The sequence below is a fragment of the Patella vulgata genome, chromosome 6 (genome assembly GCF_932274485.2).
Source record: "Patella vulgata chromosome 6, xgPatVulg1.2, whole genome shotgun sequence".
Taxonomy (NCBI): domain Eukaryota; kingdom Metazoa; phylum Mollusca; class Gastropoda; family Patellidae; genus Patella; species Patella vulgata.
The window spans coordinates 22,928,267-22,946,660 of NC_065884.2; the positions used below are offsets into that span (position 1 = coordinate 22,928,267).

At 31.8% G+C, this 18,394-nt stretch overlaps 1 protein-coding gene across 6 annotated transcripts in view; it reads left to right on the forward strand.

Annotated features, from left to right (window-relative positions):
- Positions 1–337: 337 nt before the first annotated feature.
- The window catches only part of LOC126824754 (neurofibromin), a 70,264-nt gene continuing 52,207 nt past the window's right edge, over positions 338–18,394 (forward strand). For 4 of the 6 annotated variants that reach the window (XM_050554113.2, XM_050554111.2, XM_050554116.2 and 1 more), the window contains exons 1-17: positions 338–469; positions 2,615–2,758; positions 7,545–7,628; positions 8,288–8,356; positions 8,599–8,735; positions 9,371–9,477; positions 10,381–10,451; positions 11,259–11,438; positions 11,790–11,855; positions 13,191–13,370; positions 14,262–14,474; positions 14,795–14,929; positions 15,552–15,677; positions 16,044–16,157; positions 16,473–16,552; positions 17,274–17,457; positions 17,851–18,037. In XM_050554113.2, coding sequence (XP_050410070.1) covers positions 410–469; positions 2,615–2,758; positions 7,545–7,628; positions 8,288–8,356; positions 8,599–8,735; positions 9,371–9,477; positions 10,381–10,451; positions 11,259–11,438; positions 11,790–11,855; positions 13,191–13,370; positions 14,262–14,474; positions 14,795–14,929; positions 15,552–15,677; positions 16,044–16,157; positions 16,473–16,552; positions 17,274–17,457; positions 17,851–18,037 — 2,137 coding nt within the window. In that variant the 5' untranslated portion in view covers positions 338–409. The remainder of the gene's footprint in view (positions 470–2,614; positions 2,759–7,544; positions 7,629–8,287; positions 8,357–8,598; positions 8,736–9,370; positions 9,478–10,380; positions 10,452–11,258; positions 11,439–11,789; positions 11,856–13,190; positions 13,371–14,261; positions 14,475–14,794; positions 14,930–15,551; positions 15,678–16,043; positions 16,158–16,472; positions 16,553–17,273; positions 17,458–17,850; positions 18,038–18,394) is intronic. The other 2 variants (XM_050554112.2, XM_050554114.2) reach the window with 2 other exon arrangements.

Consider the following 18,394-nt stretch of genomic DNA (forward strand, 5'->3'; position numbering starts at 1 on the left):
ATACTACTGCGTCTTATAGTTCAATTAAGACAGTTCTTCTTAATACTATATTTGAAATGTAATTATAATAATGTGTCATTCGGATTGTTTTATGAATGTTTGCTTCTCAATTTGTAAAAACCACGAAAAATACGATGGTATGGCATACAATTGTATCTCTCATTGGATGGCTAGAAGACACGACCCACGGAAGCGGAAAGACAAAACTTAACCTCATTAATATAGGTCAATCTCGTTTTCAATGAACTTCGGTCCATGACGTCATTAATGTCAACTAAGGTACTTTTACCATATAAGGAAGGTAAATAGTCTTCTGCGCATGCGTCATTTATCTAATCAAAATAAGAAACATGGCGATCGGGCTGGCTGAAGAGACTTAAAAACCAAGTCTTCCTTAAATTTATCGACAATGGCGACACAAAAACCTGGCGAATGGGTACAGTCGCTCATAACTCGGTTCGACGCACAGGTAAAATGACTGTCGTTTTGTTGAAACACCCGTAGTTGGCTGAAAGATTATCATCTCTGATGTGTTCCATTTTCCCGACAAAATTTATGAATGAAAATCGCTGCGATAAGGCCCACACAGTTAAAATGTTTTTGGGCTTAAAGCATAAAACCAATCCCTCGGCATGAATTATTGACAAATGGATTAGCTATTTTAGTTATGGTATCAATTTCTTTCGATTTGTCTCTTGAATTGATTTATCTTCGAGCAGGATCGTATTATTTATGAAAGAATTGCTCGGAACTGCAAATTATAATTAGCTGATGTCAGTGACAGAGATGGCATAGCTATGACACCATTGACACTGACAGCTAATAGGCTAGTGCATATGTATGTGTAAAATACTGTACATCAACCTACATTAGAAGTGTTTAAAATTTTATCAGCATTTTAATACAGGAGATGCAAAAGAAGGAGAAATATAACAAAATGTTATGCTTGATACTGCAGATTATTCATTTTATATTTTACATGGCACAGATTAACAATATGACATCTAAGCTTGTCAGTGACGATAGGTGTGAATTTTGATTAGTAATTATGATGAGAAATAAAGTAGATGATTATTTATTTGGATAATAATTGGAAGATTTTCTTTAATGACAGACTTTATTTATCATTGTGAAGTATGAAATAAAGAGCCTTGACCTTTGCTCCACTCCCACAACTCATGTCTGTCCATAATGACTCTTTGTTGTACTATCATAATGTAGAATAGAAAATATCAGTAATCAGGACACTGTACTCAATCTTTTAGATTATTGGTATTCAGGACATTAACACTTTAACATTCAGGACATGTAAATATTGATTACTCCAGTTTGGTGAAAATGAAGCGAAATGTGATAAATCTTATATGTATCCGCGGACAGCATGAAACCGTCCAAAACTACTGCTGCCTACTAGACAGCCTCAAACCACCTGAGTCATCTGAATTGGGGCAATCTAAGGAGCACTATTTTCTTGTTGTTTTGAGCTGTCTATGTTGTAATGTGTAAATTTCTGTATGGTTGCAATTCATTATATATCAAGTAGTATTCAAACTCCTTAAATGACAAAATGTTATGTGTAAATTAATATTTAATGGTTGCGATATCACTACTTATTTCAATAAAAAAAACCAATGAGTCGCTCTTTGTTTTATTATTTTATAATACATTAATTTTAAGCTAATGTAGGAGCTACCATGGCTCCGTGAATAAGATGTTGGCCCTGCCAACCTGGAGGTCTTGTGTTCGATCAGGTTTTTGTGGCATGGTTCCTCCTTGTCAGAGGTGCGAAAAAAAAGTCCTGGCAAGGGAGAGTGTATAGTTGTTCAAATGGGCCAAAAAGTCGAAGATCCGTGTACACATTGGCATGCATGTAAAAAAGAGCCCTTGACAGTTGGAATTCGATACAAGAGTAGGTGGTAGTACAGTGCTGCTGTCCGGGCAAATATTTCCCTCATAGCACACTGTAAGGGATACGCCCTTCTTCAGTAGCCCAGTTGGTGCAGAACACTAGGACGTTAAATTTCATTTCAAGGACCTCTATTTTGTGTACCAAGTCAACCCATTGACGGCTATTCTACCCAATACTTCAACACAACTCTTGGGAAATTACATTCTGTTATCTTCATTTACTTGTATTCATAAACTTAATATAGAAGTAGCAAGTCACGGAAATAATCTTCCAAGTTTCGTGGTCATTGATAAGCTTTAAGATAATAATTGTCTTTTTGTTCAAATTAGGGGGAAAATTATTTACATTTTTTTTTTTTTTTTTTTGTAAACAATATTTTATTTCATTTGAAAATGGGTTGGAAAACAGACAATGTAAAGGCAATTACAGCATAGCATTTCAATTTGGCCATAATATAGTGTATTCAGTGATCATTTAACATATATTTAGATATCCCATGGAAAAATAAAAAGGATACACAAATAGAGTGCCAAATAGAAACCTCATGAACCCACAACAATACACATGTTGTGAAAAGTATAGTCACAGGTACTTGTATGTCAAAGTGAGTGTGACCCTCTAAATATTTACAAATTGATTTTAAGGCCTGTCCATGTCTTAAAAATTATAGTCAGTATGAAAAATCATATTTTTGTATTCCTTCAGCTGCCAATAAAGACTGGTCTTCACACCACCCAGTCCATGCAGAATGTGGAACAGAATAAAGAATGTTTAATAAATGTTAGCAAGTACAAGTTCTCTCTAGTCATTAATGGACTTACCAAAACCCTTCAATCAGTGGCTCAGATGGTAAGTACACAAAAGTTGCTTTTAGAATGACAAAATTATAGTATGTTCGCAAGAATATATTTTGACATGACTTTACCCTCGTGTATTGTAAATCTTACAAATATAGTTATACAACAATATGGTGATATATTTGAATGTATGGAAATATCACGATACTGTTGTTACGTATCAGATTTTCAAGTGGTGGAAATCAATTGATTTAAAGAAAGCTGTTTCCAATGCAACATTATTTTCATCCTTAAATTTTTGAGGAAAACTTTTCAAAAATTTTATAGACCTAATAATTCATGTACTTGTTTTAGAAAACAAGTTTCTCTTCCATTAATGGCATATTCTTTAGTATTAAATATTAAAAATGTATGTGCTAACTGAAAATAATACGGTTTACATTGAATATGCATCACAATATGATTTGTGTATTGTAATATTTTGTATTGCATATTTGACGGTATTGTTGCAATCCTATCTATATACATTTAATGTTAAAATTATTATCTGTCCTTCACTCCTTGTGCTAGGTTTCCACTGTCATGCGATGCATTACGATAGAATTGTCCCTATCTAGTCCACACTCTGGTATGTGCAGATAAGTTCGGATGCATTTCAATTCAATCAACACAATTGCTACAACTGACCTCAATATATATGATTAGACCTGACAGGATCACCACGATTACTCCAAGATTAACACCACGATTTCAATCATGGCGCGAATCGTGACAGTGGGACCCTAGCATTAGAGAGAAAAGCTCATCAGTTTCCTTAGATACAAGCAAACACATTTTATTCTAGTTTATTTATGTATTGATGAAAAATTTAACAGTAACTTATGGATACAAATTGTTCCAGAAAGGATAAGCTCACCCTGCTTGCACAGGACATCTGTCTCTATCTCCAATTTATATTCTAGCTGCCCCTTTTTTCAAATAAATTGGAATATACACCAATGATTTCAGTTCAAATCAGCTGATTACTTTTCAACATTTTTACAATCAATTTTCTAATTTATTAGAATTTGTAGAGATTCCAATTGTTAGTGACTTCATAAGGTGAACAACATAAATATCAATATTTGCATGCATGTTATTTTGATACTGTAGTAGATCCTTAATATACTTTTCATTAACTGATTATGACTGAGTTAAAAAAAAAAATACATCCATAGATACAAAAATCTCATCAGTTGAAGTGCAGTTTGTTATCACAATTTGATATGGTTTTCACATGATAATACAAATTATTGTAAACGCTACACACATTAAATGTATGTATCTATGATTTGCAATGTTACGATAGTCAATATTTTCATATTAAGTGAGAGAAGTAGTATAGTAGAAGTGTCCGACCAGTCCCAACCCAAGGCTTCAGCACAATAATAGTTATGTTAAAGATGGGTTCCCAGAAAAGTATTTATCGGGTGGTTATTTCCAATAAAATTATGGCAATTTTGGTATATATGGAAAGTAGAGATATCCAATCTTACTAGAAAAATACTGGATTCCCCGAAAAACACTTATGGAGCGTATACAGGACAAAAATGTAAGGGTTCCCCTAATCAACAGCCCGACGATTATGACCTTCTGAACGCACGATGTCAAAGGTCACAAGCGAACATTGAGCGCTTGATGTACAAGTTGATAAACTTAATGAAGAGTTAGACGTACAATACTTTCTGAGATAAAAATGATGGAAAAAGAGGCGGGTGGGGATAATCCGAGAATTTAATTAGGATTCGATATTTGTAATAAATAGTAAGCGATTAAAGACAACATCGTCTTATGTATGCAATGATTTCTCCTCTGACTCCCAAGACGTGACGTAAACATGACCTGGTTTGATCGAATTTTAATAGCAGGGCATTCCTTCGCAATTACAATGTTTGAGAAGGATTTGAAGCATAATTATGACAAATTAATTAGTTTGAATATGTTTTTGGTCCATATATACCATCAAATCACCCAGTTTGTATGCGGGCACCCATCTTTAAAGATGTTCTAATGATCAATAGGGGGTGAGAAAACAGGACTGTTTGAAGACAATTGATAAAATTGTATCTTTCAAGAAAAGTACTGAAGTAGATATGATGAGAGTTTAATTTAGTTGATGTGCTTGCTCTACATTACATTTTTGTATGCCCACATTTTTCGTTGCCCCTGTTCATCCTGACATCCGTTCACATTTTGTTTATGGACACTCTACAGGTCACAATTTTTATTCAATTTCGATGAAACTTGAAATACCATGTTTTTAGCTTGTGAACACTATAGAGGTCACAATTTTTATCCAATTTTAAAAAACTGTTCAAATATATCGCTGTTACACTCTTATGATGTTTGAGTTCGAATTTTGTCAAAATCGATTACGAACTGCCTGACAAAATGGCTACTCCTCGTACACAAATTATAGTGTAAACGTATGTAATACCAAAGTTTTCTTGTTGGACATTTTACCGAAAATAAGGGGTCCTTTAAACAGGCATATTCAGACCACAATTCAACAAAATATTCAAATTTGTACCTAATAAAAATAGGTGCACATCGTTATGTTTCATATTTAATTCCCAAACTCTATTCAAATTTATTTCAGTAATATTTCTACAAATTTAATTGTTGTCATAATAAGATAGAATGAAAGCATGCCGACTACTGCCAACCCGTACCTGTTTCAACGTCATGCCAGTAATATTCCTCCAAAATTTCTGTATGTTTGGGGGGTATAAGTCGATACTTTTTTCAGCCGAAGTCCGGCCTTCGTGTTATACTCTGCTTTGACTTGCATACGGATGATGGTAAAAAAAAAAAATGACATCCCGAAAATGTTTCTGTCATTAACAGTCGTTCCTCGATGCCGAATGAGTAACATCGACTCTCGCATGCACTATCGTCTAAAACAATTAACTACTTACACTATTACTGATAAATTATTTCTTGACATTTCTGGACTTGTTTATTTCTTTATTTAAAAACATAACCCCCATTCAAAATATTGTCATAAACCAGAGAATATGCCATCAAAATATAATCTTTTCTCCAACATTACTCTCATCAACATTGTCATGTTTCCATCTCTCGTAATTTCACGCGTCTTGTGAGATTTCTGCTTTAGTTTTGAGTTATTGTATTATAACTACGTGCGATTAGTAACCGAACCTGCATTGTGTAGTATTTATTGGATATATTTTGTTCATGGATCCTCTGGAGGTCGCAAATTTTATCCAATTTTGATGAAACTTGAAATCTGTGTTTACAACTCAAAGAGCTCAGGTTCCTTTCAATATTCGGGCATATCGAACTGTAACTATCTGGATTATGGTTCCTGATTGTACGAAAAATCGCTAGAGGTCACGATTTATATCCGATGTTGATGAAACTGAATATGTATGTCTATATCCCAAAGGTTCCTCTTCATATTGTCTCATGTCGTACCATAAAATCCTGAATTATGGCCTCTGATTGTACGACAAATCCCTTTTTTTTTAGCTTTTTCTCTGGCTATCTCTTGCAAAATGTGGGCGTATCTTGCATAGCAACCACTTGTTCATATCAGTTTTATGTGGTGATCAATGTTTCTACACAGTACTGAATATTAGTACGGTAGCTTGTTATGAAAGAATTTAAACAGTTACATACGATTTAACTACTATTTCGTGGGTCTCCAGAAACTCTTTAACCTGCCTTAAACTTGGGTGTATATCAAGTTCCATTGACCCCTATGTACGTGTAATCAAATCACCAGTTTAAACAGATTACTTAAGGCAATAAAACTAACATCTGAGAGTAATTTTAGCCATTAATACAATTTAGCATTAAAAACATTTTTGATGTCATCAAATTGGAAGTGCGATATTAGTGCTTTGATATACATGTAATATTAAATAAAAAAGTTTAAAAAAAAATGTACCACTTTTTTGAAAGATTGAAAAAGGTACATGTATCTACTTACTGTTGCTTGGTATTTCCTTTTTTTCTATTCCATTTTTATATGTTGGTAAATATTTACTATTACTCACAGTCTCCATGTCCGTGATCGGAACATTTAATACTGCTAATGGAATTTCTGGTTGTACTGTTACTTGGTATGATTTCATATTTTTCAATTTCCTGCTAAGTCACTTTTACACAAACACGTTTTAACATTTAAGAATTTTATGAATGTAAAATTGTTTCAGAAATAAAGTTTTACCGATAAGCTTTCTGAATATTTTTAGATCATCCATCCTATGTGGTGTAAAATAAAAGTACAATCCATTGTAATAAGTTATGAGATCTATGTGATTGAACTGAAAAGATAAATATTCATACACAACATATAATCATTTTGTCATAGTAGAAATACCTTATCTATAGATAAGATATTTTCGTCCGATAAACCGTGTAAATGTTACAGATAAAGTAGATTGTAAGAAATTGAAGGAGAAACTGAATTTTATAAATTTTTAAATTCTGTTAAATGGGTATGTGATTCAAAAAAAAAGAATACAAAAGTGTAACGAAATATATTTGGAAGTGGCATCAGATATTGTAGAAAGAGAAAGCATTACACCACCTGCCATCACCTACATGTGCATTTATAAACAAACTTATCAAAGCCGAAGCTATTTTTAATAGGTAACATTGGTGCCAAAGGCCAATAGCAGAACTTTTAAGTTCACTATTTTACAAGTTCACTTGTGTTAGATGTGATGTTTTTATCAGATTTGTTGTCATTGTTGTCTGATTTGGAACAAAAGTTTTATGATATTGAGAAATATTATAGTGTTTGTATTATGTTATTTTGTTTACTTCAGAAAATAATTGGACCGGAAGCAGAAAGGAATTATTTCGAGTCTCAGCTGATTATTTTAGACACTCTTAAAGATGTTCTCAATTCTGTAAGTTGATCTTTCAGTTTTAAAAAGGCATTTTAACTCTCACCATGGAAATAGATGTATCACAATTAATTTTAGACTAACCCTATTCTCACCTAATTACCCATAATTTAACCACTTGCCTACTAAGAGAATGGTATTTTGTGCGTATTTGTAAATTGATAGTTCAAGTTAAAAACCGTATCTGGTACAGCAGCTTTGTCTCAAACTTTTATTTGCAATGAATGTTCAACATGCATAATATAACTGTATGGACATATCAAGAGAAAACCACAAACCTTTGAAACAATAATGTCCCTTTAAATTAGGAATATAGCTCAATTATAATTTATTTCCTTTCCCCTTATTATTTGTTTAGTTGTATAGCCTCAAGTACTTCGATCTGAACAATTTCCCTATTTCTATAGATTAAGGCTAAATCAGTGCCCAATCCACCCGATGTTGCAAAATGCTTATTTCTTTACAAATTTTATAAGAATTCTGAGTGAGTAACTTGTATAGTTCCTTTGTGATATTTGAAACATTATCCTTTGTTTATCATTGCATATTCTGTACATATCTATTAGAAAGGTCTGTATCTAGGTAATTGCTCCCCATATTGTCTTTCAATTTAGCCAAATTAATATATCAAGATATAATTATAATGAATTTATTTTGAACAGCAACCAAAAGATACCTCAAGATATGATGAAGCCATGTATGTTAAATTGTTGTTACCAGAAATTTGCAAGGTATTAAAACATTGATTGTTTCATTGTTGTTAGTGTTATTTTTTTAACTCGTAGAATTTCTTAGTAATTAAGTAATTTCCAATTTATAAAGAGAAGCCAGGAAAACATTGCTTTCCATGTTCTAATCTACATTCAATTTGTAGCCAATCTATAATGAAATGTTAAATATTAGTAATGTAGGTAAATGTTGTATAAATCCTAAATATATGTACTTGAGAGAAATAATTTATAAATTCATAAAGGTTTATTCATTTCAGTTTTTGAACCACCCAATGGAAAATTGTTTACTAGTCAGTCAACTGAAGAACTTAGCATCTGAAGTTCTATTTGCTCTTAGTTTAAATAATTTTACCGCCGTTTTTAACCGTATCTCAGCACGGTAAGTACGCTGTGTCGATCTGCATGATCAGATGTGCAGATTAAAAACCCATGTGTTTGTATACCAGTATAGAATTTGAATCAGATCATGTTAATGTGTAATTTTGAACGTTTGCTACATTGAAAAATGTTTAACTGTTTTTTGACTTCAGCACTCATTCGTCTATTCAAGTCTACTCTCTCTGTCTGCAACAGTTTTTGATCCAACAGATACAGATATCTATCAACTGGCACTTACTTTGTTACTCTTTCAAAGAGGTATTGTCGACTCCCACCCGTATTATAGGATTTATCGCCTTCATATCAGGAACTGATAATAGTGGCTTAGCTTTCAGTCAGGTATGCTCAGGAGATGGCTTCACAATATCATGTGCCCTGGAATCTGCATCTGCTTGACATTGGAAAGCCAATCAAATTACACAATCGGTTGTAGGTCAAAATATTTTTTATTTTTGTGACATTGTGTAATATTTAATGTACTGGCTGTTAGGCTAAGAATTTTTGTGGCGAATTGGAATGGAGAAACAAGAAGACTGTATATCATAAAATATTCTGAAAGCCAAAATAAAAGCACAAATAAAATTATTTTAGAGTTAGTTGTTAAATATAGTGTTAAAAAGTGTTAATATATTCCAGATTAACAGCCCTAACTAATCCCAGTGATGACCCTTCTGACCTCTCGGATCTTGAACTGATCCAACATATGAATATGGATATTGTACGTCTTACAAAATTACTGAATGGTAAGTCATTAATGAGTACATAATTTGCTGCTAGTCATCTTGGCTTGTAAATTTTATCTCATGAAAATGACTGATGAAATATTTCGTTTTGATTAAGGCAGGACACTACCTTATAAAACACTCTGTATAGATTGATCTGTCAAATTTTGATATCAGCTAAAATTGCCCAAAATAGTTAAAATTTGTTGATTTTTCAAGTCGTGTCCAGCCTTTATATTATATAGTGTTAAATATTTAGTCATTTGTATAGGTAATTCAAATTTTTAACTTTTAACTTGCTTTTTTCCGTACTCAATTTTTCACCCATATCAGGTCTTAGAAAATCGAATTCTCAAAATCTACAAGAGATAATGGTCTCATCTTTGGAATACGTTTAGTGCTATAGCTACTGTTTGCAATAAGGTGATTTTCAAAGTGTTTGTTATACATTTGGACATTTTATTGTACAAAATCCTTTTAGTGGTGTGTTCGGCCACACCCACTTGTTTTATGTGGGATGCATAATGTTCTTTATTAATATTCAAATAGTAAAATTTATGCCTTATTGCACTCTTTAATGCCTATATATGTTATTCCAAATCACAAATAGTTTGTTTCAATAAAATTGTTGAAGATTTTGATTTCCTAACATAGCCACCGTGAATATATAAAAAAATCCAATATGGCCACCATTTCCATGACAACAAATAAACATTTTGCGCTCAAATTATCAAATCTGATTTGGGACATCATATACTAATATTACACTAAATGGCAAGTTTCTGTTATCAATGTAAAATTCTTAGGTAGTGTCCTGCCTTAATTAAAATGACCCTATAGATAGATATGCCAGGAAAGGTCCAAAACATCAAAATAGAATTACATTTTCTTGTATTTAACATTTTGAGTGAATTTTGTTTGCAGAAGTTGTATCTAAGTTCAGAAATCTTAAATCAAAACCAGTAGCTATTACTCTGAGCCAAAATCTTGAAAAGGTTGGTATTTTTTTTTATCAAAATATGCCCTTCCCTCACTATTTTATTGTATTTCTTTGACAGTAGGATTAGTATATGTTCCACTAAATACATGCATGACCAGGTTTATTTAAAGGAGCTAAATCGCTAACATTTGGGACCTAGAAATTGACACAAGTGGGTCGGAACTCATATAATACTGTAATATGAATGTATATAAACTGATATACATTCAATGGTTTCCGTTTTTACTCTAAATTCAAATCAGTTATGTTCCGCGAAATAAGCCAGCAGTCTCAATCGAATGCAAATTTCTAGCGTCTGGTTATTCCAGTCTACATACGCCGTTTGGTTTGGTGCAATATGTCTAGCCTCGTTCCTCGAGTCTCTTGCTAGAACTGGGGCTGAAACGCATTATGGTACACGATTCGTGTACCAATGGTAAAATGTTTATTTTGTCTTAAATATTGGATATCAGAAGCCCATCTTTTCCCGGTAAGATCACAGCATAAATGTTGATTTAAATTGACAAATAATTTGTGTTTTCAATGTTGAAGATTTTGGATAATATTGAGTTAGAGACTTAGCTACTTTAAGGTGAATCCACACATTGAATAGAGTAGTCATATACACATCTTCAGTCCATGAAACTACATATAAATAAATGGCTCATTTATTAATCTGGAAGCAACAGAAGGAACTTCAAGGCCATTGCCCAAACAAAAAGTGGAAAGGGTATCTGACTATTGTGTATTTTACTATTTTGTGTACAAATAGGAAGATTCTGCGGTTTCATTCATATCTGATCTTATGGTTGTGTTTTTTCAGGCTATTTGGAATTGGATGGACAACTATCCATCAGAATTTACAGAGCTACAGAAAAAACCAAATGATGAACTACAGGATTGCTGTGATAAACTGTTTGAACATTTTAATAATGTTGAAGGTTCAGCTCGAAGAAAGGCTTCTATATGGCCATTACAAATGATGCTTTTAATACTGTGTCCTGTAAGATTTTCCTTTTTTTGATAGTAGTTTATAGAATTCCATGACATTTGGACATTATGTAATCATTAAATAACATTCACAATAAGAAATCCTTTTACAGATTTAACGGTAATTAAATGAGTAACATGTCAGGTGAATAATATTATATTTAAAATTATTTAAATCTTAGTCTTAAAGAAAATGACTGAGGTGACGAATACTGAGTTAACAGCATTTGATAATAGATAATTCCAAACTGCTCTGGACTCAATTAGCTTTTATAATATTCTCATGTAGCTTTTTGTTAATACTTTATTTTTCTTTCTGCCTTGTAGTAAAATTTGATGACAATGAAATGTTTTATTAATTCAGAAAATTTTAGAAGAAATCAATAATGCAGATACAGGGGCTCCATGCTCCCAGCAGCATATGAAAAAGGTAGGTTAGTTGTTTGTATGGATTTTTAAGATGGTGTATGTAGACTTCGATGGCCTTGTAGACCAGTGCTTAATCAGATTTAACCAGACAGACAAATTTAATCATGATCATGTATATTCAGGAAGTAAACAAAAGGGGCAGAGAACTCTGTCAGTATTCTCAAGAGCAAGCAAGATGAATTAGGATGAACTCTACTCTTGAGAAATCAATGGGTCTGATTCATTATATGATCTTCAGATGCTACTGCATATATCTCTAAAATCAGTGGTTTTCTTGTCAGTCTGCAAGGAGTCACTGGTTTATAAACATGGGAACATTGCTCAAAATTTCAAAGACATTCTATTTCTGGCATTGTTGTTTATTGCTGGTTTCTTGTTAAATTGAACAGCTATAGAATTTACATTTTTATTAGCCCACATTGAAATGTGGTCGTATATTGTCGTCACCCCCCTCCGTCCGTCTGTCCGTCGGATAGTCTGTCCATCTGGTGTACACAATTGCTTGTGGACGCTCTAGAGGCTAAAGTTAATATCTATTGATAAAGCCTATTGAGTTTCAATGATTTCTGATAATTACTGCCAGAGTTATGGCCCTTGATCACTTTGAAAAATCTTTTGGATGCTTTAGAGACCATAGCTATCATCTGATTGATTTTATATTTATACACCATGTTTACACCCATATATAATCGTTTCTATTGACTTTAGATTGATACATACAGTTCAAGGTCTTTAGACGAACAAGTATATTGATTTTCAATGTTTTTTGAACTTGAACAGCTAAACCATGATATTAAATGTTTTGTATACTAAACATTAGCATGGGCCAAACAAATTCTAATGATTTTTTGATAATTATGAATTGTTTCTCTTAATCAGAGTTTAGTGTATTAAAAATATTTCATTACCAACAAAAGTAAAAATATGCAGCAACTCTTGTTGAGTGCCCGGACAGTTTAGCGGATGTGGATGTATGTTTTGTTGCTTGGCAACCTATCTTATAATATTGTATTGAAAAACTAATACTTCAAATAATATTTTTCATTTCTGCCTTAACCACTCCACAAAGTACGTCATCTATTTTCATTGTTTGAAAACCACTGCATTCGAAGAATCATAGCATTGTATGTATCTATAAGATATAGACTTAACCAGTTTGTGTGAACTTAATATAAACTTGGCAAACACTGATGCCCATTTCTGCCACCTTTGCATAGACTTTTGTCCTTGTTCAGTCACACTTCCACCATTCATGATGTCAGTTAATGTTAATTTAATGACAATGGTGGACCATGCTTTTATTTTTTAATTCTTTATTTATTAATTTTTATAACAGAAACAATTTATAGATGAAGTAAAGAAAGCTATAGGATCACATCATGGGAGTTATAAAACTTTAGCAGAAGGAGCAGCTGTAACTTGTGTTAGATTGTGCAAAGCTTCAACCTATATCAGCATTAATGACAGACTTAATGTTCTCTTTACTCTTGTACAATCTGTGATACAAGACTTAAAGGTAATATTCTATATAGAAATTGTGATAAACACAGCAAAACTTTTCCCCATATTCAAATGAATAATTAAAGAGGAATTATTGGAGATTAGATGGGAGATTATACAATGTTGCTATAATGTTTAACAAATAGATAACATAGATACAATATGCTGAAAAAAATATTAGCTTTTGAATTTTAGGCTAGCCTCGATCATGTTTACTAAAGTCGGTACGGTAAACAACAAAGTCTCAATTATCCATTTTGATGTTAAATCATCCATCACAGGATGTATTCAAACCTAATAAATATTGCAGGCTAGCGATGCCATCGAGATTTGATTATGGTCTGGATAAGTTAATTAATGTCTATTGTCTAATTATCCCGCACAGAACAAAGTTAGGGAGGGATATTGAAATGGGTTCCGTCCGGTCGTCTGTCCCGATTTTGTTTATCTTATAAACCGTTCAAGATATCTTTTTGAAACTTTGTACACACATTAACTTGTTATAGTATTTGTGCCTTTTGCTATTTAGGAATTTCTGGGATTTATGTGTTTTGTGTTTCCATGGTAACAAATTTGAATTAGTTTTTGGTGTACAATTTTGTTTCTGGAGCATATCTCATAAACCGTTCATGATATCTTTTTGAAACTTTATACACACATCAACCTATTACAGTAGTTAGGAATTTCTTGGATTTATATTTTTTGTGTTTCCATGGAAACACATTTGACTTAGTTTTTGGTGCATAATTTTGTTTCTGAAGTATATCTCATAAACCATTCAGATATCTTCATAAAACTTTGTACAAACATTAACCTATTATATTAGTTGTGCCTTTTGCTAATTAGAAAAATTATTTGTGTCAATTACACTGTACTATTATTCACAATTTGTTTGCTTTGTTTTCAGACATTGCTGTTTAACCCACCACCAAATAGTAAACCATTTACAAAATCGCAGAGTCTTGTTGGCCAGGATTATGATTTATATATTGATTGTTTTGTGTCTTGTTTCCGTATAACGCCTCATAATAACGATGTTTTAAAAGTTTGTATTAATGGTAATTCTCCACCACTATATCATTATGTCCTGGTTAACGCTCTACATAGGATAATTACACAGGTAAGTGTAGAGAATGTTATTATCAATCTATCAGTACTGTTTAATAGCTCTTGATCAGTGCTCTCAATTTGATCATATTTGACAGACTTCATTGGCTGGCAATGGAATTGACTGTAGAATTTCCTTCTCATGAGATTATTCTGTGAGTACCCCCTGCCCTCAGAATCTGTTGTACATTTAAGTCTCTCCTTTTTTCCCATGTCTGCTCACAATCATGTTTATCAACATATACAGCACTCCCTAATGAAAAGAGGTCAGACATGATAAATAGATTTATAAATTGAAATGATACTATGAATTGTCATATTTTTTTTTTACAGCCCCAGTTACCATGGTGGCCAAATATAACATTGATATATGGTAAAGCTGGTGAATTACGCTATATGTTTACAGATACAGTTAATAAAGTAACACAGGGCTTTAGTAATCATTGTCAAAAAATGTCAAATGTAAGTGTAAGTATTTATCCCTTGACAGGGATTTTATGACAGGTTGTAGGATCTTTCTTTATATCTCATTTATTCAATTATTAATCAATATTTATATAATTATGACCTGAATCAAATTTTTCATTGTCAATATTCATTAATTTCATTTTGTTGACTCATAGTTTTAGACTCACCAATTTATTTAACATTTATAAGTTTGATATGAATCAAATATAACATTATAAACATTCATACATTCACTTCATTCACTCATAGTTTTAGACTCACAAATTTATTCAACATTTATAATTATAAACTTATAAAATATAACTTTATAAACTCACCAATTTGGATTCTTTTTTAATTCTATTATTAAAGGCTGGACGAAAAATAACAACTTTATCAGTGTGTTAAATTATTATTTTTATATTTTTCTTCTTCTACTAATGTAGAATTTGAATTTCTAAATTTATTACTGTCATATCTGATTTGAAGTATGTATATCTTTACAAGAATACTATTTCAGGCCCTACGAGGAAAAATACTTGCAAACTATGTTAGTTTATTTTCAAATACAAGTGAAATCATTGTCACATTTATTTAAAATCATGAATGAATATTCAAGTATAAATACAATATCTTTTTATAGCAAATAACAAAAGTTACAAGCTCATTTAAAATGACGAAGACAGCAGATGAAACATTAAGTAATTATAAACATATCTTATTATGGATTGTTAAACTTATCCATGCTGATCCATATCTTATGTTACATGTAAGTATATTCATTTTCTATTAAATATTTTATTGTCTCTTGGTCTTAATAAAGAATATGCCTAGTGTCGTGATAATCTCATATTGCCACCAAACATTATTGTGTTTAACATGTTTGATGTTTTTACAAGTATTCGTACATAATTGCAGTGCTTATAAAGCCTTTAAAAATTTGTGTCAAATATGAGAGTAACCAATGACTACTTGAGGTTATGAATTACATGGTTTTATTTTTAATAGTATCTTCCCGCTTTTAACAGAATTGATCTGTGATAGAAAAAATTGCAGTCATATAAGGCAGCTAATAATCAGCCAGATAATTGCCATTTGATATTTACTACATAATCAATGTTGTCTTTAATTTCAGAATCAAGGGAAGCCAGGGCATGAAATCCAAAGAAGTACTTTAGAATTAATCACTGGTCTAGTCTCATTAGTACATCAGCCATGGATGACAGATGTAGCACAGAAAGCTATGAAGGTAAATTATATCAGTCATCTTAATACTGGTTAATAAAACTATTTTAAGTCTTGTCATTAGAATCCATTATGTCTAAATTTGTATATACTCTTAACGCTAAAATAAACAAAAAGCCTTGTGTAGACTTTTTACAATACTTTTCTTCTTTTCTAAATCCTAGCTTTATCGTACTATGTAAAGTAGTGTAACTTTTGTTATTCAAATTTGTTAGCAGCACCTGAAGTTGCATGTTGTGCTATTGATATTAAATAACCATGTCCAATGTCTGTTATTTATTTAGACTATATAACATGTTTATTCAATTTATTTTTCTAGGCTTTGTTATGTCTCCATCGACCAGAAAATATTGAATTATGGAATCCAGAAGCTCCAATGAATACATTTTGGGACATTAGGTATTTAAGATAATCAATTTAACTAGAATAATGTATTAATTAAAATGAGCAGATCCCCTCAAAAGAATATGTTCTGAAAACAGACATGTAAGACAGGTGACGTATAGTATTTCCACCAAGGAAAATAGTTTGCTTCATGTCAGGTCTGAGTGTTTTTACTGTCAATATTCCTGAAAGAATATTTTATGAAGTTATTCTAAAAATTGACTGTGGAAAAGTGCATATCTGGTTGTTTTGCATTTATGTTGGCAAAGATTTGCTTGATAAGATCATATACTGAAGTCCAAAAGAAAGTATACACTGTTCATTTCGTCCTGTTTCAAACAAAGTCGTTTTTCCATTGTATGCGGTATTTGGGTACAATGTCCATTTGTTTTGCCGTTTATTTGCTTAGAAATAGTGAGTTTGGACGCACGAGACGTGTTCAGTGTAGTTTTATCACATTTTTTTGATTTAACAAAACTTAGTCATATTTTTAGTGTGTATACTTACTTTTGGACTTCAGTATATTATATGATTTTAGATGGAGATATTTACAGAAAATCTTCTTTTTTGACAAAACAAATTTTAAAACTTGCTTCAAAGCTTAGTTTTGATCGGTAGAAAAGAGGATTATTATTTTAGATATAAAACAAAAAAGAACCCCACTTAGATTCAAGGTTTATCCCAAAACACATTAGTTTTTGTATATTGATTCAGCATGTTTTATTCTGTATTTCAGTTCCCAAGTTTTATTTTACATCAGTCAAAGATTAATACAGCACCAAATAGTTAATTATACAGATATATTAAAGTGGTTACGAGATATTTTAGTTTGTAGGAATAGGTTTTTACAGAAATATAGTACTATAGCTAATATTGGTAGTAATATAGCTATCTGTATACAAGCCCATATTAAACTAGAGGTGACTATATTTATATTGTTTTCTTTCAAGTACTGTTTTATACTGATGATAAGCACAAAATGACGAAGTATTAACAACATTCAGGGGAGCGAACAGTGATTTTTATTACTCTTTTTAGAAAAGAAAAAACAGAAATAAGTTTGAATTGACATTATTTGTTTTTCATATGTCAGTATTATTAAATAGATTTTAAGTTTCTGTTTTTAAAAGTTAAAAGACTAATTAAAAGGAATAATGCTGTATCCTCACATTGTTACATGCACTATGTTGTGTGGATGATTTACTGGTCATCTGCTGGTCTTGGTTGTCATTTGACAAAGGCTCATACTCCGAGAGAATGTTGTCAACTTATAAATTATCTCCATTATCTTTTTTATGTTTCTTTTATTTCAGGTTGTGTTTTTTATGTATTTATGGAGTTTTGAGATTGATGCAGTTTTAACGGCTATGTCGTGTTTTCGTTTATTGTGTGAAGAAGCTGATATTCGGTGTGGATCGGATGAAATGGCTGTTACACAGTTATTACCTAATTATAATGTTTATTCTGAGTTAGCCGCTGCTAGTACTGTCTTAACTACAGGTAAGTCTTGGTTGATCCAGGGAGACAGGGGCAATTCCATGGAAATTACTGTGGAAGGGGAAGACTAGAAGTGGAATTAATTGCGAGAGTCTTCCAGGTTGAGATCCAGCCTACTTTAGAATGCTTTTATTGTATGATTTGGCGATTAAAACAGTAACAAACATTTCATAGTTTCTAAAATTTTAGAAAACTGATACTTGATTGCCAAAGGAGCAGATGTTCCCTTTATTTTATTATTTCACAATGAAGCAGCTTAAGGTGACCAAAATTCTTCCCGATTATATCAACAAAACAGATGAAAATTATTCTTTCAATTAGATTTACACTAAAATAATATTATTTACAAGCATAGTATAT